Below are 22,004 nucleotides of genomic sequence, written 5' to 3'. Positions count from 1 at the left end.
AAACCAAAGACGGTAAATACACCAGATAACTTAAGACACTTTGCCTATCACTATGTCTGTCTGATCTACTTACTGCTGACAGACACAAATGGCTTCTGTAACCTGCCCAAACCTAATGGGAGATCCTCCAGGGACCTCAGAAGTGGCTTATTTATTGACTCCGAGCCCAATCGCTGGTGTGACCATGGACAAACTCAAATAGATGTCCTGACAGAGCCATTGCATGACTCTGCTTGCAAGGCAGATGTATTAATATTCCTCGGACACACACTGCTGCTGCACAGATGCACGCTGTCCTGACCCTAATTCAAAAAGAGACGGGGTGTGGAGGTAAGAGCCATGCACGGCCAGCTGGATTGGTCCGAGTCCAACAAGGTCACGGGGCTGGTATTCAGCAAAGCAGGCATATAAATTTAGCTTCATGAAAAGCCATGGATTATGTCTCGGGACTCTCCGATTTCGTCTTCAGAGGAGTGGTTGTGATAGCCACCCCTCAGGTGTCAAGAGGTGGGAGATATTTCAGTGACACTGCACTCACTCACGCACACCGTCCTTCTCTGTCGCTTCTGCTCTCCGGCTGCACTGCACTCAACGGAGAGCTGGATTTGGGATTTATTATTAAGAACTGAGGCTTGAGGACTTAGGAGAGATGTGTGGGGTGTGAGAAAGACCTGTGAACTACGGACTAAACACAGTGTGCAATAAGTCGGAAGAAGTATCATGGATGCATTGGCTTTAGAGGCAAAAGGGGCTAAGAGTGAAAGCGCAGGAGCTTCGGCACCCCCCAAACCGAGACCAAAACCCCCCCAGAAAGCAAAACGAATTGTTTACTTCGAGGTGGAGATACAAGATGTCAAAACCCGGGAAAAACTACTGCTTCTGGATAAGGTATGTGTTAGATACCATACAAATGACAAACCATTACTTGTGAATGGGGCTCCTCCTGAAAAAACAACAACAGGTGAAACCAGCCTAAGATGGTTTTAGCTGGTCTTCCAGCCTGTTCACTGTTTGTTTGCAGGCTGGTTTTACTGAGGTGTTTCTTTGACTGATCAAATGGGTCTAAGACCAGCCGACAGCTTATCCTAGTTTCAGCTAGTTTTCCCCCCGTCCACGACTCTAGATGTTCACTGTGTTTACACAATGCAGAGAAGTAAAGAAATCATCTGTAATCATCAGCTGTTATAGATGACGGATAGCTAACAGTAATGTGAGAACAACTAATGCACATGCTGTAGGTTTGTAATAATAAAGCGGTCACTATCAGGCGGGTTCTGCATTAGTCGTGTTTGCTTTCGGAACATGAGAATCTCCTCTGAGCTTCCGGGAATTCCTATGTGTGATCCACTGCTTAGACATGCATGTTTAGAATAGAGGAAACCTGATTTATGACTGCATGAGGTGGAAAACCGCAAAGAGGAGCACTGTGCATATCACATATGTATATTGAGTGTTTATTTATTATGATTGCAAAGCAGAATGTGGCTATTTAGCAGCCTTCTGTCCTTCTGCAGGTAGAGCCAACAGCCACTATTTTGGACATTAAGGCTTTGTTCCACAAATCACGTAAGTTCTGCTCAGTGCTGAGGACGCTATGAAACTGCAAAGCCTTTCATTAAATAGCTTTCTACAAGGAAGATGATAAGTTGATGACATAGAAATAATGGCTTTAGCCAAGTCTTACACACCAGGCTTCAATTTTCACAGATCCGCACTGGTATCCTGCCAGACAGTCTTTATGCCTCGACCCAAGTGAGTACACCTTTAAACTGAGTAATATCTTAATGTTGTTCATTTACAACATATCACTGAAGCATGTTATTGCACTCTACCGCTGTTCATTTATTTGATTTCAAAACAGTTGAAACGTTGATGTGCTAATATAACTAACCTCTGCATGATCCTCTGCATCCAATCTCCAGATCTGGTTCACCAACACCAGCTCCTCCAAACCTGTGAAGATACGACTGTTAGTCACTGAAATACCTCTGCATTGCTTTATTCACCATATACTCACCCGCTCTCCGTGTGCACCAACCAAAACCTGTTGTTTGGATTACCCTGCTGCATTCTTCTGTTTTATGACACAGACTAAGTGAACATAGTTGGTGTCCATATCCATTATTTTAGACACTGTGGAGAGCATTAATTGTAGTGTTACATTGTTGATTTCAGAGGGAAAACCCTTAAGAGATGAGGATATCCTTCAGGAGCTTCCTGTGGGAACCACTACAACCTTCTACTTCAGAGACTTGGGCGCCCAGATTGCTTGGGGAACTGTGAGTGTTCACTTTTTTTTTTTAATTTACAAAAAAACTACAGGTGACAATATATGAACCCATCTTAATTTTAATTAGAGGCCAGAATGTAAGTTGAAATTCTGTTTCTTTTTTAAGTTTTATTTTCAGAAGTATGCCTTTCATTACAACAGCACAGTGTAGAGTAGACAAGAAGAGAAGAGGGAGACAGAGAGAGGGCTGGGATTGGGAAAGGTCCTATAGCTGGGATTCGAACTTGGGATGCCCATAACGCACATCGACGCAAACACATGTTGTGCAATGCAAAACAATGATGATTTACAGATGAACAAATACATGCTGCATCGTTTTACTAAAACATGTATGTATAATCTAGAAAAGTTTTCATCTTGAAATGACTAATAATGTAAAAGTTATTACATTTACTTAATAAAAATCAGAATATACTGCATATATATATATATATATATATATATATATATATATATATATATATATATTTATATATATGTATATATATATACATATTATTTTATAAGTCTTAGACATGTGCATAGTCCTGTCCTATCAGATACGCAGCAGGCCTCTTGATCAGAGAGCCACTGAAAGAAAGACACAAATACACATAAACCATTCTCTGAAAACGGTGCTGGGTGAGTTCCCATGAATCACCAGATGATAAACTGGGTACCGAGGTGTCACATGTACAGTATTTGATTATTTTCAGTGAAAGTTGACTCAGTATCGCAGAGGAGAATTCCATCTAAAACACAGAAGGTCTTCTGAACAGTAAGATAACTGACTCCACTGGAAATCTTTTATATATATATATATATATATATATATATATATATATAATATGGAAAAGAGCAGCCTGGACATTCTACTAACTAACTTATTTTGTTTTCCAGAGTTATGTGGTCGCGTCTATGCAGTTAGTAGCATTTTACAATGGCTTTGAACGTGGCTCATCAGAGTTTAGCTTCAGTCTTATAATCTTTCCCTGGCAATGTGAAAGTCAGATCAGCGGCTGTACAGTGTGTGCACAGGCCTCTGGTTCAGTTTTCTCTCACCTCCCCACTACTCAATCCTCTTTCTCAGAACTCGTAATCTCTCTGGCACCGTTTCCCCACAGGTGTTGATCCCGTTCACCTTTTGCATGCGTAGCCCCCCTTGCCCACTCCCGTCCTGACTCCCACAGGACAGGGATGATGTCAGCACATGGGAGGTATGCACTATACGTCACTTTATGAGCTTGTGAATGTGTGTTTGCAGGTGTTCCTTATGGAGTGCATTGGACCACTTGTCATATATCTGCTGTTTTATTTTCGACTGCCTTTAATCTACGCTCCCAAGTACGAGTTCACCGCCAGTAGGCATTTGGTTGTGCAGTAAGTATCATGAAGAAGAGCGCCGTCATGTGTTTAGTCTGTTGGATTCAGTCCAGACGGTGGGAACAGTGTCTCCTAACAGCTGACCTATACTGGTTAACCAAGAGACCGGCCCAGAAGTGTATTTTGGGAATGATGTTTAGAAGCATTTGATTGATGTGTTTCAGGAATACACTTTTATTTGATGATCTGTTGACTCTCTGTTCTCCACAGTATTGCCTGTGTGTGTCATTCCTTCCACTATGGGAAGCGAATCTTGGAGACGTTGTTCGTCCATCGCTTCTCCCACGGCACCATGCCATTTCGCAACATCTTTAAAGTGAGGATGCCTCGCAATTGTGTTTTTGGGTGTCATTTATGTTTATATACATCCCAGAAGGCAGCAGTGTGTGACTGATGCATGCTAGGATTTATTTAGTTTTGATGTGCATTGCACTAAATAAATCTGCATTGCATTAAATAAAGATTAGATCATGCCTTCAATATAGTTTATAAAAATGCAGAATAAACAGAATTAGCACTGATTTTCAGTTAAAGGCAATCAAGCAGTTATATTACAGTATGAGTCTGTAAATCACATGTGATTCTTTCTTAAACAGAACTGTTCCTATTACTGGTGCTCTGCTGCATGGATGGCTTATTACATCAATCACCCTCTCTACACACCGCCATGTATGTAACATCTCACTCAAATGCTCTGCACCGTGTTTAATGCATTGAACCGTTGTTCTTAAAGCCAGTCTGTTTACATGCAGATTATGGGGAGACGCAGGTGAAAGCAGCACTGGGAATCTTCCTAGTAAGCACGCTTCTGTAATGTACATGTGTTTGTCTCATCAGCATTCTTTACTCACTGATTTGTCATTTTTGCAGTTCTGTCAGCTTGGCAGCTTCTCGATTCACATGGCTCTGCGCAATCTCAAACTATCTGGTAAGATCTATGAAATAAATCACAAATCTCAAGTCAGCTACTCCGGGTTTGTTTGTATAATGCATTCAATTGTTCTTTACGAAAGGCTGTAAGGTGAAGAAGATTCCTTATCCAACCAAAAATCCTTTTACATGGATATTTGCACTTGTTTCGTGCCCAAACTACACATACGAGGTGAGACCCACGGCTGATTGCAGTGTGAGTGATTCCATTTCTTTATGGAGTTGTGCAGTGATTATGTGTTTTTGTAGGCCGACATTTAAAGTGACATCTTGTCTGGTTCTCTTGACAAAAACCCATTGGGATTTTAAATTGGCTTTTGGATTGATGCAGAAAATATGCTCAGTGAGCGACAAAAGTTTATGATTCTTACACATTTTGTTCATCGGGATAATCCTCACAAATAAAAACAGAGTCTATTTATTTTAAAGCCTAAATACAGTTGGTAAAAAAAGTAAAATAGCTGAAAGTGTGCTATAAACGAACTGCAGGATGGGCATACCCAAAAATGAAATGCATTCTGTGTCTGACTGTCCATTTTTGTTTTGATCTGTGTGATTCTAACTCTAACCGAGTTCAGGGTTGACGTTTAGCTGAAAACACAGTGCTTTGCAGTCAGTGGAGGCCAGTAAACTGGGTCAGAGACTGCAGATTCTACCTTACCTATATATATTTAAACACGGATAAATCACTCATTGAGTGTCAGGCTCGCAGTCTTCCAGTATCTGTTGCGCTTGTGTTCTCAATCTGGCAACCCTTATGAGCGTCGAGTCAGTATTTTGAATTTGGACTGCGGTACCCATTTCAACCGCTAGCTGTCAGTGTTACATACTGTAAAGGCAGCCTCTGTAGTCCCAATTATCCACTTAGCGAGTGCCAAAAAATAAATAGATATATAAAAACAAGTAAACAAAAAATATCACGAGCGGGTTTTACTGACTATTTTATGTCATGTAATAAAAGCAGTGTGGTTCACACCTTATTCAGACTTTTCAGTTTGGACAATGGAACCAAAAGAGCTAAAATTCTAAATCAGTTCCAGATTTTGTCCTACAATGATACATCATCCCTGCAGTACTGTAGAATGTGTCCCGTGTGAACTGGTCCTGTAATGAAATGCTGACCCCTGCTGGTGTCGGTAAGTATAGGCCTAAATAACAGACACTGTTTTTTTGTAGCTGGGTTCTTGGCTGGGCTTCACACTCATGACCCAGTGTGTCCCGGTCTTGTTCTTCACTGTGGTGGGATTCGTACAGATGACGGTTTGGGCCAAAGGAAAGCATCGCAGCTACCTGAAGGAGTTCAAACATTACCCCACACTGCGCTCCCCAATTCTGCCCTTCATCCTATAGCAGGAAAATACAACACTACAAATAAGATATACAGAGGATTGTTTTTAAATCAGATACAAGTCAGAGATTTGCTAGGTTATATATATATATATATATATATATACACACACACACACGTAATGAAATAAATAGTCCTATGAGATATTTGTAATATTGTATTTGTCAAGTAAAGCCATTATATTTTAATTACAAATGTAAAATATAGAGTATAATGTATTGTTTATATACATGAATGTAGAATATTGTGTTAAATTATGGAAATAAAAAGATATGGAATTAGCAGACAAAGTACCACTACCTAGAAATAAAGAGTGACTTTTTTTGTCTTTTCGCCTCAGTCTTTATGAGATGTGACTAAAGCAATGATGTCAGTTGAAGAGCAAACCTGTTCCTTTATTTTGAGATGAATATAACACACTTAATTCCTTCCTCCAGGCGAGACTGAAGCTAATTAATTTGTATGTAGCATATATCCATCCCCTCTCAATCACTTCCAGGTGGTGTTATATTCTGCATTAGAAATTAAGTCTGGTACTCTTTATATAAAAGAATAATAATTGTTTTCTATCTCACCATGAATGTCAATATGAATGCTTCTCTCAGAGTAAATGAAGTGGCTGTGCAGTGCTCTCCAGATCTCTGCAAAACGCATTACAGAAAAGATTGATGCCACAAATACAATTTCAGATTCTGAAACTGGAATTTATTTCCTAACTCCGCACGTCCATTTTAAGACATCTCTGAACATCGTACATTTAATTGGACAAGAACAATGTTTATATACGGTAATATTGCAACACTGTAAATCAGACCTGACAAAAACAGAAGGACAAAACACAGGTGAATGAAAAGCTCCACCGTAGAAATAAAATAACACTTCTGCTAAGATGAATGGTCCCGTCAGCCCTGCGAGGGATGGACAGAAGGACAGATGCAGGGCTGAATCATGTGGAAGAGAAGCGAAGATAAGCTGAGGAGGATTGTGCAAATCAAGTCTTAAAAAGTTCGTGTTTCCCCAGCGCTCTGAGCCAGAGCTGAAAACAGCAGCACTATGAGAAGAGACGGCTGTCGTCCTGAAAGTGGCTCCTCTGCAGCACCTTCACGTGATTCTCGTAGATTTTAAGAGCGGGGCCGAGTCTGAGCGACAGACCAGTCAACACGTCACTGCGCTGCATCAGCAGCAGGGACTTCCCATCTACTTCCTGTCAGAAGAGAGATACAAAGGTGCAAATACTTTTACTCAGTAAGGACAAAGATATTTATTATGTTACAAAGGATTTAGATTTCAGATAGAGGCTTTTCTTTTGCACTTTCTTTTAATCAAATAGTCTTGGAGAATAAGTGTCATCGTTTACACACACACACACACACAAAAAGAGCAGCACAATTGTTTTTATCATTGATATTAATTGCTTTAGTAGCAAGTCATTATATCAGAGTGATTTCTAAAGGATCATGTGACACCGAAGACTCGAGAGATGATGCTGAAAATACAGCTTTGACCACACAGGGATATATTACATTATAAAATATATTACAACAGAAAGCATATTGTAGACTTGTTTAGATTTTACATTTCCTTAGCCAACTTATTCACATAATTATGGCCATATGATTGGAAGCAATATCTATTGAGGTTTGTTTAAAGTCACCATATAACTCATACTGATCCTTCGTCCTTCTTTCTTTTAGTCAAACAAGCTTTTTATGTCTAAAAACTACTCTAGTTAAAGAAGTTGGATCTTCTAGTTTTCTTGAAGATTTCATTATCATAATGTGTAGAGTTGGTTTTAATTCCCATTATTGTATTCCTATTGTTGTTAATCAATGATGATAACAATGATAGAGGAAAGCAAAGTGTTCCTGCACTTTGAATTCAGAATTTAATGCATTTCATTCATTTAGATTAACTTTACTTGGCTAGTAATCTAAAATAGTTTTTGTCCGAAACCTAAACTCAGCGTAAGCTAAAGAAATGTCGTTCACATTATCTTTGGCATGAAAATATGAAAAGAACGTCTTTTGCATTGTAAAACTATGATTTCATTTTTCTCTAGGTAAATGTATTTCTTTAGACTTCAGATGGAAAAAAAACTAAAAGATGTGCAAACGCTGCACTGAATCAACACTTTGGGTGCACAGATCAATAAAACCGTACTGACTTCAAATGAATAAAAAAAGCAGGATCCACATTCACTAGTATACTTCCTAATCATTTACATAATCAGTAGAGTTAAAGTATGCTCGTATGCTCTTGGCAGGTTTGGTTCAGGTCAGTACTAACCTGTGTCCTGAAAGCCAGCGCCTGCTCAGGGAAGCCCACAGACGTGAAGTACCTGGCCACATCGGCCACGCTCCAAAGCAAAGGGTCCTGCCCGATCTCAATCTTTACCACATCACTGACAATGACCAAAAACATTTACATATCACAACAACAAGACATGATCCAATGGGGTTTGACAACATGACACTTCTTCTGTGTGATGCCACAGAAATGACACGTTAAGTTTAAGTCACCATGAAAATGCTGGCTTTTACTCACTTTTCGTTATTCATCCCTCCATTGTTAACAGGTTCTTCCTCTGTTGTGCTCTTGGTGCACATCTCACCTGAGAAAGCACAGGTTTGAGTAAAATCGACGGATAGGGTGTGAGATTTAAAGAGCAGAGGCAGAACGCTCACCCTCCTCAACAGCATCAGGCCCTCCTCCGTCAGACTTCAGCGCCTCATCCTGACGACAGACAGACAGACAGACAGAATATGAAGCAGAGGAACAGGACAGATGTGCTGTGACTGGAGGCGCAGGGCGGACATGCTTACCGGCGTGACTGTGCAGTGTGACAGCAGCAGATCCTCGGCCTGAAGAGAGGAGAGACAGACGGCTGCCGGCTGCTGCACGAGCGCCACAGATCCTGTGGGTGACAACCACAGATCAAACCTCTTACACATTTAATCTTGGCTTCATCTGACGGAGGTCTGTCACTCTCAACAGATATTAAACTATCCAAATCCTTGACATGCAATGCCTGAATTTGGCAGAAAATGAATGAAAAAAGAACCGGAATTGTACCAGACTGATGGGGGTGCAGGAACTTTACCCTGTCAAAATGTTTGTTTGTATGTTTGTCCCCTTAGACTAACTTTTCTAACAAATTCAGTGAGGAAAAAGATGTATATTGAAGAAAGATGGATTTTTCTGCTTTCACTTGATTACTTTATTAGTCACTAAAGTGTAGGAGAGCTCAAAATGGTTACACAATCCTCTTGGAACATCTGCGACATTTATAAAATAAATAGATGAATAAAAATAGACCAATATTTTACATTTACATCTATACTGAAAAACATCCATACTTTTAAATAACCCTTTGGACAGACGCAATTTGCAGATCAATAGAATGAATGCAAATGCAGCAATTTTTTGCATTGATGGTGTATGCTTGCATATTTTTTGTCTTATGCTGCAGAATGTGATTTTGTACCTAGTTTGATTGTAAACATGATGCAATAAAAAATACATTTTTTTTTTTTTATCATTCATCAGCTGGAAAAGAAATGTTCTGAAAGTGATTCAAACGAGATCATAGCTGGGGTGTGGACTCTGCTATTCTTTAATATTGAAATATATATTTATCATTGTATTTATAGTTATTGTCCTTGGTGTGAACAGTCTCACAAGACTTGCTTTTTAACTAAGCTTAACTCATTTATTTGAATTACAATCTCTATTTAAATGCTGGTTAGTTTGCTGTTTTATCTTGAGAAGTTAATTTCAAAAACTTAGGCACCTGTGTCTTGCTGGACTGCAGGCTGTGTGTGCTCAGGAAGGATGTAAGTGCTGTCTGTGTCCTGCCTCAGAGTATCATGGGTAGGAGAGTTCTTTGAGGACGCGGGGGAGGGAACAGGCTGACTGGTGTGACTGCTGGTGATGGGACTCATGCTGATGCCCGAGTCAGCGGTGCTCTGAGCGCACAGGGCGTCCAGACTGCTCTCATCCCCCTCCTCATCCATACTGCTGTCCATTCCCGCTGTCGTGGACATCTCGTCCTAAAAAGATTGCAGCATTATTATTATTCTCATCCTTTTCAAGCAGGTACTTTGATCACCGCCAGTACTGCATAGAAACGAATGCAACACGTGGGCCATTTTTTTTCTAGTTTCTATGGAACTTTATATAAATTATCTAATAAAAGTAGATACACTACACTTTTATTCATCAGGGATGCATTCAATTGATCAAAAGTGACAGCAAAGATTTCTAATTCAAATAAACGATTTAACCTTATGATTATCAAAGAATTAAAAAACAAAACAAAACAAACAAAAAAAACATTGACAATCATTGATATGTCTTTAACAGCAAATCAGAATGATTTCTTAAGGATCATGTGACACTGAAGACTGGAGTAATCATCTGAAAATTCAGCTTTGAGTCACAGGAATACATTATATTTCAATGTATATTAATATAAAAACAGTCGTTTTACATTGTGATAATATTTAGCAATAGTATTAGTATTTTTTCTTTTACAATCTTCATGAACCGATATATAAAAGCCTTGGTGAGCATAAGAGATTTCTTTTAAAAACATGAAAATAATAATAATAATGTTTTAACAGTAGTGTATACACAATCATATACCGTTTTAAAATAATACTGGCATCTAGAGATTAAAACCCTTTTACTTTGATTACAAGATGAATATTGTCACAAGGTTATAACACAAAATTGCAAAGATGCTTTTCCCTGGCAGTGGTTTAAAACATCTAATTTTAAATTAGCATAATTTTTAGTGAATTTATACTTTAAACTGAAATTCTAGCACTGTCATAGTTTTTCACAGACTGAACGCAATAAAGACTGAGTAAACTAGATAGTGAAGACAGATTTTAATGTTTGATTCTGAAAGATTGAACTGTGTTCTCACAACAAGAATTCTTTACATAAAGGTCTATATTTTTCTTGGGCCAGGTTGTTGTGCGTTTTAAACCTTGCATTTGTTTTTTTTTGTTGTTTTTTTTTTACAAACTGTTTTGTGTTTCCTAGCTGTTTACATGTTTGTGGCAGACTCCCATTATGTCAGTTTAACCCATTTAGTGTGCCAACATGCCCTGCTACTGGTTCACTGAATCGTCCGACGCAACAACGTTGCAAATGTTAACAAGGCCATGAATATTTCCATCAAAAAGCACGACAAATACCAAGACGATAGGGGGAATAAACATCTAAATCACAGTAGTGCGCACTCAGGGGCGTTGAAAAGGACTTCATAATGATTAGCAATACTGTAACGTACCAGTATCTCACATTTAAACGAACAGATTTCAACAACCACACTTTGTGATTATGCTCAACCCATCGCTCTGCAAAACCGGATTATCATCGACCCGAGCGTCAATGTCTGAAGGCCGCGCGCACTGTTTATTCAGTCGGGAGTGCGCCAGAAATTCCTCTTCTTCCGTTCTTTCGTACGCTTTGAACCCCGGTTTTGGTCGGCACAGTGGGGTTAGGAACGTTACAAACACATTGAAATAACTTAATCACACAGTATGAGGAACATTAGGGAGTGAGTTTGCTGAATGGAGGCGCGCTGAACTCCGACTCGCGCGCTGAGAGCAAAGCGGGCGGGCTCATGAATATTAAGTATTAAGTTACGTCAGGTTCGTCAGCGCCCCGAGAGAGAGAGAAGCGTGGTGAGTTCATGTATATTAACGAACCACGCCATTGGCGAAGTTCACGCAGCCTAGTTAATATTCATGAACCCGCCCCGCTTCGCTCCGAGGCGCGCTGCCCGAGACAAGCGCGTCCCAAACCAAGCCAATGTTAAACGTGGCTGAAGCCAACATTTTTTCCCTTAAAAAAACACACAGAACTAACGTTCACCTTAACTCACATGTAAAAACCGTGATAAATAAGTACGGCAAGTTCACAAGCCGCACTGTCGACTTCGGCCGCACTTCGAGTTCACGGAGATAAAGGCTCATCCAGCAGCGCGTCTAATGACTTGCGCTTCAATGATCCCGAAACATTGTCGCATCGGACTCCATCACGACACGCACACGCGCAAAACAACAGTCTCTCGCCAGTGCGTTAAATAACCGCTAATGCAATTGTCTCCGGTGTCGCTCCTTGTGCGAAATGCGTCAGTCGGCTGATCCGTGATGTTTTTGGTGACTTTCCCCCGCTGTGCAAAAGCGAGCTCGGATTTATTGACATCGCGAAAGTTGAGTTAACATGACCGGACTCATCCTGCGCTCACACAAAAACTCGCTCCGAGAGATTTGGACATCGCAGGTCGAGCGCTTCCATTGTTGGCGATTTCCCGACGCTCGTGAAGGATCGCGCCGCTCCCCGTCTGCGACAGCGCGCGCGCGCGTCTCTCTCTGTGCGCGTTTGCACTTGCGTTCACCTTTGCATACGCCACAACTAGTGATTAAAAACACAAATACTTCACATTCCGCGTCACGTTTTTCCCGGAGCGCAGCCGCTTCTCGGTTCACTTACTTCCAGATCCTCCATGTGATCCTCCTCCTCCGCGGGACCCAGAGCGCTGTTGCCGGGGCTCCAGTCCGCGAGACAAGGCTGTTTCACCGCACACTTGCTCTGCTCGGGTCTTCTCCTGCCTCTCAGCACCTTTGCCGCGTTGCGATAGGAAACCGAGCCTTTATAGTTGACTTTGAGCACCGTCTGCTCCTCTATCAGTTTCTCTAGTTCTGAGCGGGTTCGGTCCCAGTCCGAGCCGTGTCGTCTTTTGACCATCCTGCAAATTCTGTCCAGGTCTGGTCGCGCTTTCCTGGACCTCAGCGAGTCTATGGAGCCCAGGATCCACTCGCGGTACGGCTCAGACATTATTCCTAATGCGCTTCAAGCTTGATAGAGTGGATGAAGTGCGTCAGTGTTGCCTTCGACGTGACGCTCGCAGTCTTTCGAGCCGCGGCGCGAGCGCGCTGGAGAGATAGAGAGAGAAAAAAGAAAAGAAAGAAAAACGGAAACATACTGTACGCGTGCGTTGATCACGTTGAGCGCTTTTAAGGTGGAATGCGCGAGATGCGCGGCCCGCCGCTAGGAGATTTAAGGAGGCGTTGCTCAGTTGCACGTTTACGTGCCGCTTAAATGGCTGTTGATGCTGCTTTGGAATGCAATACAAGCAGACTGCATTACTGCGTACGATTTTTTTTAAGTTACACTTGAATAAGTCCGTTTTATGCAATTGCAAACTTTTCATTTACGTTCCTTTTTTAATCCAGCTACTGATTTTGGGATTGAAAAGGTAAAAAATAAAATCACTTTTTAACCATACAAATACTAGTTACGAAGGAAATGAGTGGAGTGGAATATTACCTACCTACGTACTGCATACTACGTTACAAATAGTTTTTGAAACAATGGGTTATGCAACCTTAAATATCTAAAACAGTAGTACACTGAGCTCCATGTGAGAAACAAATATAAGAATTTGTTAGTCATATATATATATATATATATATATATATATATATACACCCCCAATTTAAACATCTTAAAATGTCAGTCCATTCAAATGAGCAAATTGTTTTTTTTTTTGTTTTTGTTTTTTTTTGGTAAGATTTTGGGTCAAAGTACTTCTGCTTTATTGATCACACTAGAAATGGAAGGTCAAGTCAAGCGCATTGCACTGTGGGATACGTTATTGTGCAGTGTGCTTCACATTTTAGCAAATGTAGTAGGTCATCTCAAGGAGATTTATAATAATAACTTCTCTGGTCTGCTGCCAGCTCATTTTGAGACAGAACATCATGTGACTAATGACAAAACCAATCCATCGTTTATGCTTTCAAAGAAAATGGTTAAAACTGTTAAATGTCCCGTGACAGATGAATCAGAATTCAAAACAATTAAGACGTCACCATATTTTTGTAATTTTAACAATTAAAACTTTATTGGAATGATACATGTTGCAAAATATTATTCTGTGTAATTTTAATATTTTTTTTTTTAAACATAGTCGATGTGTCCTATGGGTATCCGTCAACTTCTCCAGAAGGTAAAATAATTAAGACTGTTAAAGGCAGAGAATATACAGTGTTGTTTCCCGAGAAAGGTACAATAAACTACACCATCACCCATACCCATGGCGGGAGGAAAGAGACTCCTGTTGTTGAAAATACACTTAGAAAATATGCAAAAGTAAATCAAAAGTTTTTATGATTTTTTTTTTTAAAGCAAATAGAAGTGTGTAGGAAACTGGATGTGTACAAAGGCAAACTGTATAATGGACTGATGTGTGCACACACACACACACACACACACACACACACACACACATGACTGAAGGATGTGTGACACCCATGTATCTGAAAGGAAGGGACAGGACCCAGACATAGATGGACGACATATGAATACGGCAAAAATGTCACTTTTTTTCATGCTCTGACCAAAAAAAAAAGTGTAATGAAAGATGCATTTGAGCCACAATTTCCCCCAAAAGTCACTGTTTTAAACCGGTGCTGCTTTAAACAGAACCATTCCATGTTACGATCGAGCTCAGAGATGAGGAAAGGAGCTCACGTGAAGCCAAACTGTACATTAAAACTCAGCACACCAGTTGAGGATAGTCTTACGTTGCTTCTAGCATCACAAGACCAGCGCAGAAGAGCCTTCTGGGTAATCTAAACATACAGACGCATTCTTTAAACACTGATCGTTTTGTTCTCCAGCTATTCAAACCAAGAGATGGAGCTGTTTCTCCTGTTTGTACAACCATTTCACGACAAAGTCTCCAGAAATGGGGCAAGAAAATGTCCCAGCAAAAGCTAGGCATGCAGGGAGAAAGAATGAGGGAGGAAATCGAAACCTACCATGAAGTTTTGTGAAATATGAACTCCTGCCCTTTTGCTCGTCTATGTTTCTAAAGCAATATCAGCACCTGAATGATCAAAAACTGACCCAATCTGGTGTGTTTTGGCTGTAAATCTGGCAGAAACATTGACATCACATTTCCTGCGAGGGAAAAGCAGAGTATTTTGAGCTCACACTGCAATTTAAATGGCATCAAAGCCGTTCAGTCTACACGATAGATACTTCTGTTGTTAAAAGAGATGTCTGAAATACCAATTTGAACCTGGAACCAATTCTGTAGTTCGCACACATTCAACAAAATTAAGTTACATTGCTTATCATAACAAACCAAAAATCTGATTTTAAAAACGCACCTAAAGAACAGCCGACCCTTGAAGGACTGAGCAACGAGAGATGGTGGGCATCTCAGTTTTAAAGGTGAAGCGTGTCAGTTTTGCACCACTAGCAGTAGCAAAAATGTATTTTTATATATTATGTCCTTTCTGTTACTCAAACTGAGAGCAGTTCAGTTTGGCGCCTTTACAATCAAATTAAATATTCATTGACGCGAAGCTTTTCAAGCATAACGAAATAAAATCTCTGCAACACACTACGCATTACTGCACACTGCTGGAAACTAAACACCAACAACGACTTAAATCATACGGGTTTTTGCATTTCGATTGTCTTGCATCCAATAAAGTTACAGAGCAAGATAGAAAGCGCACAAATTTTGATCAGTTCGCGGGACGATATTTCAACAGACCGAATGGAGATTCACTAAATTGGTCGATATCGTAAACGACTGACGTCAACATGAACTACAAGCTTATTTGAAGCAGAAAATGGAGATTGATTGGTGAAGCCTTAGAAAGTTAAAACTTACTGAAAATCGGCTTTATTTTCAAACAACTTTCATGTCCAGAAGATTATTCTTATCATCGGTAAGGGTAAGGACAAATACCAGACTGTTCAATTAAACAAAAGGTTTGGTCACTAGCAGGCGACACGGCAGAAAATTATAATAATAATAATAATAATACAAACAAAAAAACATCCACCAGGAACCCAGTGTGACCACAGAAACAGTGCTCTCCTTTAACGTTATCCTTTAAAAGCCTCTTTTTAAAAACAAACCAACTGCATTACAAGCGTTTGTGTTTGCGGTTAATTCATTGCATTCCTTCAGTTCTGCTTTTTGTCAGTTTATCTCTAGAAATACATCTTAGGATCAAAGCCATCTGTGAAACGAGTGAAATAACGGATTTGGAGCTTCAAGTATGCTTTCATGCTACAAATGTGTAATTTAAAGTAGTGTAACGAATTTTCAGTTGCCACTTTCAACCCAAAGCACATTCTATTGGCTTATATATGCACATAACGGCTTTAAATACACTAAATGATCTGGAGAATGACAAATGCATGATGCAAATCAACCATCTTTACACCAAGCGGCTGATTCTGCCTGATCTTAGAGCACTGTAGCCAATTAATATGTGATGACAAATTTGAAGGATGGTGGTGTGATGCTTGAAATCCAAATGAGAAATGGGTGAGGTGTCAAACAAAAAGCCAGAAGTCTTGAACGGTGTAAGTTGGTTTGATTTGGTACTGGGTGCCAATAAGTGCACATGACGTAAACATGATGTGACGGGGTGGAGAACTACAGAGCAAGGACACCTTTGCTAATTAAAACAAAACAAAACAAAACAAAACATTCTCTGGAGAAGCCAATATTCAGTACCAGAAAGTAACCTCTATATCTCTGGAAAAACAAAACAAAACAAACAAAAAAAAGAAGTCACAATTATCCCCATGCCAGCCAGTCACAGAGAAGTGACCGAATCTCTGCCCAATGGACCCTGGCTACCAAACAAGAGGGAAAACATGAAAATGGACAAGTAACATGGGACGAAGGATCTGAAAAGGCAACACTGCTGGCGTCTCTCTCTGGACTTTGTTCTTCTTCTCCCTCAATCTGTGTGTGAGGGCTCTACGTTGTTGTTACCGGATAAGGCTCAGTCCAGTCCATCATCATCATCATCACCACCCTGGAAAACGTTTTCTTCTCTCGGTTGCCCCACATCTAACCTCTCTCCATCCCTCTCCTCCGCTGCTGCTTCTAGAATTCAGCAAACTCCTTTCCACATTTCTCTGAGAAAGAGACCCGGATTTCTTCTTCCTCGTAGTCGTCAAAGTTGCTGGTGTCCCCGGGGCCTTTGCACTTAGGGATGAAGGGGGCTTCCACCTGAAGACACGGGTTATTACATTCTGATTAAATATTATGGAGACCATAACATGTACTGATGATGAGCTGTTTACAAATGGGGATGAGTTGAAAACTGGGAAAGTGGAGAGAAGGTTATAAGAGCCCAGTGTGATTGAGGTACCTTCTTCTGGTAGACTGCGATCCAGTCGGTGGTTGCAAACCACTTGTGGCCCTTGATGTCGTTGACGCCGTTCTTGAGGTTACCGAAGCGCTTCGTCAGATCTACCTGCAGCAGGTTCCTCAGCAGGTCCTTCAGGTCAGAGCTGAAATGTGAGGGGAAGCGGACCTAGAGAAAGATTGAGACACGCTGTCACCTATACAAATATATGTCATGTTCCAATACACCAGAAAGTCCAATCATAATTGACACAATGCTGTGACTTGAATATTTAAATGTAAAACCATGTAGAAGACGGCTGATGTTGGATACAATCCACAAAACCAATGAGAGCAGCAGCAGAAGACAGCAAGCTAAAACCTTTAAATGACTAACAGCTAAAATTTTAACTTTATTACAAAAATTCATATCAGTAAAAAATCTATGAGTTAACTATTGCCTAGTAACATTAAAAACTAAATAATATTAAAATAATGCAATAAAACAAAAATTAAAATGAATAAATGCAAATGTAAAATATGCTTGGTTATCTAATGCACACACACACAAAGAAAAAATACAAGCCCATAGGTCTGACTCCAGGACAGCATTTTTAGTATTATTTGTATACTCAGTTTTGATTAAACTTTTGAAATAATGTTTTTCAGTTTAATTTTTAGTCATTTTGTTATGCGCCTTTGAGATTTTGATTTGGTTTTGTTCTTTTTAAATAATATTTAGTTTTTTTTATATATATTTTTTAATTTACAGTTAATATAGTTTAGTTTCTCAATGTACAGATTTAATTTAGTTGTCAAGGCAACATTTCTCATCTTAGTTTAAAGTTTTAACTATTTTATTTTATTTATGTTTTAATTGTTTCGGTTAACTATATTCACCCTGCTCTGTGTTACCAAAACCACAAATAAAAACATTAAAAGACACGAGACCTGTTCCAGTATTTATGTTTTGTTTATTATTTTGTAGTATTAATATTTTGAATCAGCTTTAATATATATATATATATATATATATATATATATATATATATATATATATGTGTGTGTGCATCTCAAATGTAAAAATATATTACATTACTTAAGTTTTTTATATTTTTATTTATCTTTATTTTTATTTCAGTTCCAGAAGCAAGTTGTTTTCAATCTAATATTTTAAGTTTATCTCAAGCAATGAAACAACCCCAGTTTAGATAATAACAGCACCACTGACACCACTGCACTATAGGACATCCAGCACCAAATAATGCGCTCACCTTTCCAGAAACAATCTTCTCGTAGATCTGGATGGGCTGGTCGGCAAAGAACGGAGGGTAACCAGCAGCCATTTCATAGATCAGCACTCCCAGAGCCCACCAGTCCACTGCTTTATTATAACCCTAAAAGACAGAGCGAACAGGAGTTACGCTGAAATGGCTTAAACTGCAGTTAGGACAAGTAATGCAGCTTCAGTACTCACTTTACTGAGGATGATTTCTGGCGCCAGGTACTCGGGTGTGCCACACAGTGTCCAGGTCCTGCCCTTTACACGTTTAGCAAAGCCAAAATCTGTTACCTGAGAAAACAGCAAGAATTAATATTGCATGCATTCATTTGTCTTGTAGAGACACCCAAACACAAAGCAGGTATACTCTTTGCAGTAGTGAGAAATTTTTGGAGCTGCTATCATTTCATGAAGTGGTCTGGTTTTAAACCCTGCGTGTTTTACCTGTATGTAGCCCTGCTGGTCTATGAGCAGGTTTTCAGGCTTCAGATCTCGGTAGATAAGATCAAGTGAGTGAAGGTATTCAAAGGTCAGAACTATCTGGGCGGCGTAGAATCGGGCATGAGGCTCACTGCACCGGACAGAGACAGACACACAAGGTAAATGTACAGCGGTCACGGGACCTGCGTGCGCAGTAATTACACAAGAATGAGACGACTGAATAGTTTTAGAGGAAACAGGTTCTTCATTTGTGAGGAAGGTTGTACGGACAACAACAAATGTTTTGAATCTTGTAGAGTTGCTATAAAGTGCCTTCAAAAAGACACTATAAATACATTGGAAATGTTTGGCAAGTGACAATTTGGCCTCAGTGCTCCCCGTCTAAATATCGCACTGCAGCTCACGGAAGTTAGTCAACAGTTACGTAATATTTTTATTGCAAAAATGACTGAAATCACCGTCAGCACGAATGCAGCGCTACTCTAGATTCGACTAATAAGTCTCAAATCTGGTTGTTATTTGGAGTATGAGGTCGTTTCGAAATTGTGTGTCATCATATAGATGATGAGGCACAATTTGAAGTACGACACTAAAAATAATAGAAAAAAAACAATAAATAGCTATATATAAAAAATAAAGTCTAATGGTGCATTCACACCAGACGCGAATGAAGTGTTAAGCGTGAGTGATTTACATTAAGTATATGCAAAGACGTGAATATACATCCTGCAGCGCGATTTGCGCGAATGAGGCGGTGCGAATGACGCAATTTGCGCGAATTACTTGAATGAATGAATTGAATGACGCGGAACAAATTTAATTTGCGCAAGTCGCGTCTGGTGTGAACGCCCCATGAGAGTGATTTCAGAAGAAAGTTCAAATCATCTAAATGTAAAATCAATAAAGAAACACATATTTCCACAAGTATAATAAGCCTGGTTGGCGTAAGCTCATGCAGCAAGAGCGATATGAAAAACTCACCTAAATCGTCCGATTCTACGTAAGTGAGAGAACATCTCTCCTCCAGGAACATACTCCATTACCATATACAGGTTAGTATTATCCTAAGAACAGAACACACAAATAATGAACAAAAAAACACTGAAGATATTCATGAAGGTTTAATCACAAATATAGTAAAACAGTATCGTGAAACATTATTATTACAATAGCTGTTTTCTAATTAAATATATTTTAAAATGTTATCTATTCCTGGGATGCAAAGCTGTATTTAAAGGTAGTAAAGGAAGACGTCGTGGCCTAGTGGTGAGAGAGTCTGCCGAAACCTAGGGTTGTGGCTTCACGTCTTGGGCCGGCAATATCACGACTGAGGTGCCCTTGAGCAAGGCATCGAACCCCCAACTGCATAAATGGCTGCCCACTGATCCAGGTGTGTGTGTGCACTTTGGATGGGTTAAATGCAGAGCACGAATTCTGAGTATGGGTCACCATACTTGGCTGAATGTCACTTTCACTTCACTTCACACTTTCAATTTCAGCATCATTACTCCAGTCTTCAGTGTCACATGATCCTTCAGAAATCATTCTAATATGCTGATTTGCTGCTCAAGAAACCTTTCTTATTATTATCAATGTTAAAAACAGCTTAACACTTTTGTGGATAAAGCCGAAAGAAGCCGACGACGACTCTGATGAATGGAAAGTCCAATAAAATTGCATTATGTCTTTACTGTCACTTTTGATCAATTTAAAATGTTCTTGCTGAATAAATATATTAATATCTTTTTAAAAAATCATCTTACTGACCCGAAAATCATCTAAAGGCTGAAAGACTATTTTGCTGTATCATCCTTGTCCAAAATGTGCAAGTACACACACACACACACACACACAGAGCTTGTACCTTGAACGAGTGCTCCAATCGCACAAGGAACGGGAAGCTGACGGCCTGCAGGATGCGTTTCTCATTCAGCGTGTGTTCTATCTGTTTCAGCTTCACCACCTGAAAGACACGAGGAAATGAGCTCCAACACACAGACACGCAGCTGATTCCTCTGAGAGTGGCTCACCTTCTGTTTGTCGAGGATCTTCATGGCAAAATGCTGGCCTGATTCTTTGTGCTTGACTAGCATGACTCGTCCAAACGAGCCAGTGCCTAGAGTCTTCAACCTCTCGAAATGGTCCAGAGCTGCAGTGTTCTGAGGAACAGAATAAAGTATAAGAAGGAACAGAAGATGAAAATTGTTGGTAAATGCATGTTGTTTTTATTTTTTCAAAGACAAACTTGACTGTTCCTGTATAGTTTATCTGGAGCACAGTCAAACTTACATGACTGAATGTTCACCAACAAGAAGATCAATAGTGTAAGCTATTTATGATTTTCAGACGTGTGATGAAATGCACCAAATAAATAATATTCTTTATTCATCAAATTGTAATTTTAAGCTCCCTACTAACTGAACAGTAACAGAGACTGGTGTTAAAGAAAAACAAACAGCAGGGTTTTCGTCTTGTGTCCAGAAGGGGGCGCAATGCAACTCATTGCAAATGCTCATTGGTTGGCAATGATTGTATGCAGTGTAGAAAATGTTATTAACTGACCTGTGCTGGGTTCTCCCATTTCTTTAGGAAATCTTCTTTGGCTTTAGCAAGAAACTCCTTAACTGAAAACAAAAAAGGCAGAAATAATGTGTTTGTTATTTTTTAGTTATGTGCACAACAGAACAATATTGCACTTCAAGATATGCTAATGTGCTAAAAAAGAAAAAAAAAATCTAGTGAGATATTGCGGTTAGAATCTGTTAAATGAAAACAGGTAGGACATGTAAATACAGGCATGGCTGCATGGGAGTCAACATCAACCTTTTACAGCCCCTACAACACATTAAAGTCCAGAGTTGCTAGTCTACCCTTATTTATGACAGCAATTTATGACGTTTCATCAGCTGTGCTGCGTATGAGCTGAAGAAATGCCTGGGAAGACTGAGAAATACTACCTTTTCCACACGTCACACTGTATGTACACAAAGTGAATCTCCTGAAAACATCCCTTTAACTTCCAAAGCATTTAAATTTGATATTGACCATGCCAACAAATAATCATCTTCCTATCAAATCCCTCTCTATAAAATCCGGTCAAATTCAGGTATTAACTGTTTATATCTACACTTTCAGCATCGTTATGTTGGAAACAATGCAAAAGTGA

The 22,004-nt window shown here is 39.6% G+C and overlaps 3 protein-coding genes across 4 annotated transcripts in view; 1 reads left to right on the top strand and 2 right to left on the bottom strand.

Annotated features, from left to right (window-relative positions):
- Nucleotides 1-275: 275 nt before the first annotated feature.
- LOC127952864 (very-long-chain enoyl-CoA reductase-like) lies at nt 276-6,258 on the top strand. Its single transcript, XM_052551719.1, has 11 exons — nt 276-888; nt 1,515-1,566; nt 1,708-1,752; nt 2,176-2,279; nt 3,534-3,649; nt 3,863-3,968; nt 4,249-4,321; nt 4,405-4,448; nt 4,523-4,580; nt 4,666-4,754; nt 5,759-6,258. Exons 1-11 carry the CDS (start codon nt 721-723, stop codon nt 5,930-5,932), a joined length of 1,029 nt encoding a protein of 342 aa, XP_052407679.1. The 5' UTR covers nt 276-720; the 3' UTR covers nt 5,933-6,258.
- A 355-nt stretch (nt 6,259-6,613) lies between these two features.
- Nucleotides 6,614-12,974, bottom strand: LOC127952863 (polycomb protein SCMH1-like). The gene is made up of 7 exons (XM_052551718.1): nt 12,438-12,974; nt 9,721-9,979; nt 8,753-8,844; nt 8,615-8,663; nt 8,475-8,541; nt 8,217-8,331; nt 6,614-7,134 (listed from the first exon to the last, which is right to left on the bottom strand). The coding sequence occupies exons 1-7, from the start codon at nt 12,780-12,782 to the stop codon at nt 6,982-6,984; spliced, it is 1,080 nt and encodes a 359-aa protein (XP_052407678.1). The 5' UTR covers nt 12,783-12,974; the 3' UTR covers nt 6,614-6,981.
- Nucleotides 12,975-13,823: 849 nt separating this feature from the next.
- The window catches only part of LOC127952862 (cAMP-dependent protein kinase catalytic subunit alpha), a 19,064-nt gene continuing 10,883 nt past the window's right edge, over nt 13,824-22,004 (bottom strand). For both annotated transcript variants that reach the window (XM_052551717.1, XM_052551716.1), the window contains exons 2-10: nt 21,401-21,462; nt 20,869-20,997; nt 20,703-20,801; nt 19,820-19,902; nt 18,842-18,968; nt 18,593-18,688; nt 18,390-18,512; nt 17,141-17,305; nt 13,824-16,998 (exon numbers count right to left, since the gene is read on the bottom strand). In XM_052551717.1, coding sequence (XP_052407677.1) covers nt 16,873-16,998; nt 17,141-17,305; nt 18,390-18,512; nt 18,593-18,688; nt 18,842-18,968; nt 19,820-19,902; nt 20,703-20,801; nt 20,869-20,997; nt 21,401-21,462 — 1,010 coding nt within the window. In that variant the 3' untranslated portion in view covers nt 13,824-16,872. The remainder of the gene's footprint in view (nt 16,999-17,140; nt 17,306-18,389; nt 18,513-18,592; nt 18,689-18,841; nt 18,969-19,819; nt 19,903-20,702; nt 20,802-20,868; nt 20,998-21,400; nt 21,463-22,004) is intronic.

The sequence above is a fragment of the Carassius gibelio genome, chromosome B3 (genome assembly GCF_023724105.1).
Source record: "Carassius gibelio isolate Cgi1373 ecotype wild population from Czech Republic chromosome B3, carGib1.2-hapl.c, whole genome shotgun sequence".
NCBI classification, from domain to species: Eukaryota; Metazoa; Chordata; class Actinopteri; order Cypriniformes; family Cyprinidae; genus Carassius; species Carassius gibelio.
Note: the sequence above shows the minus strand (reverse complement) of the source record. Positions and strands in the feature narration are given on the sequence as shown.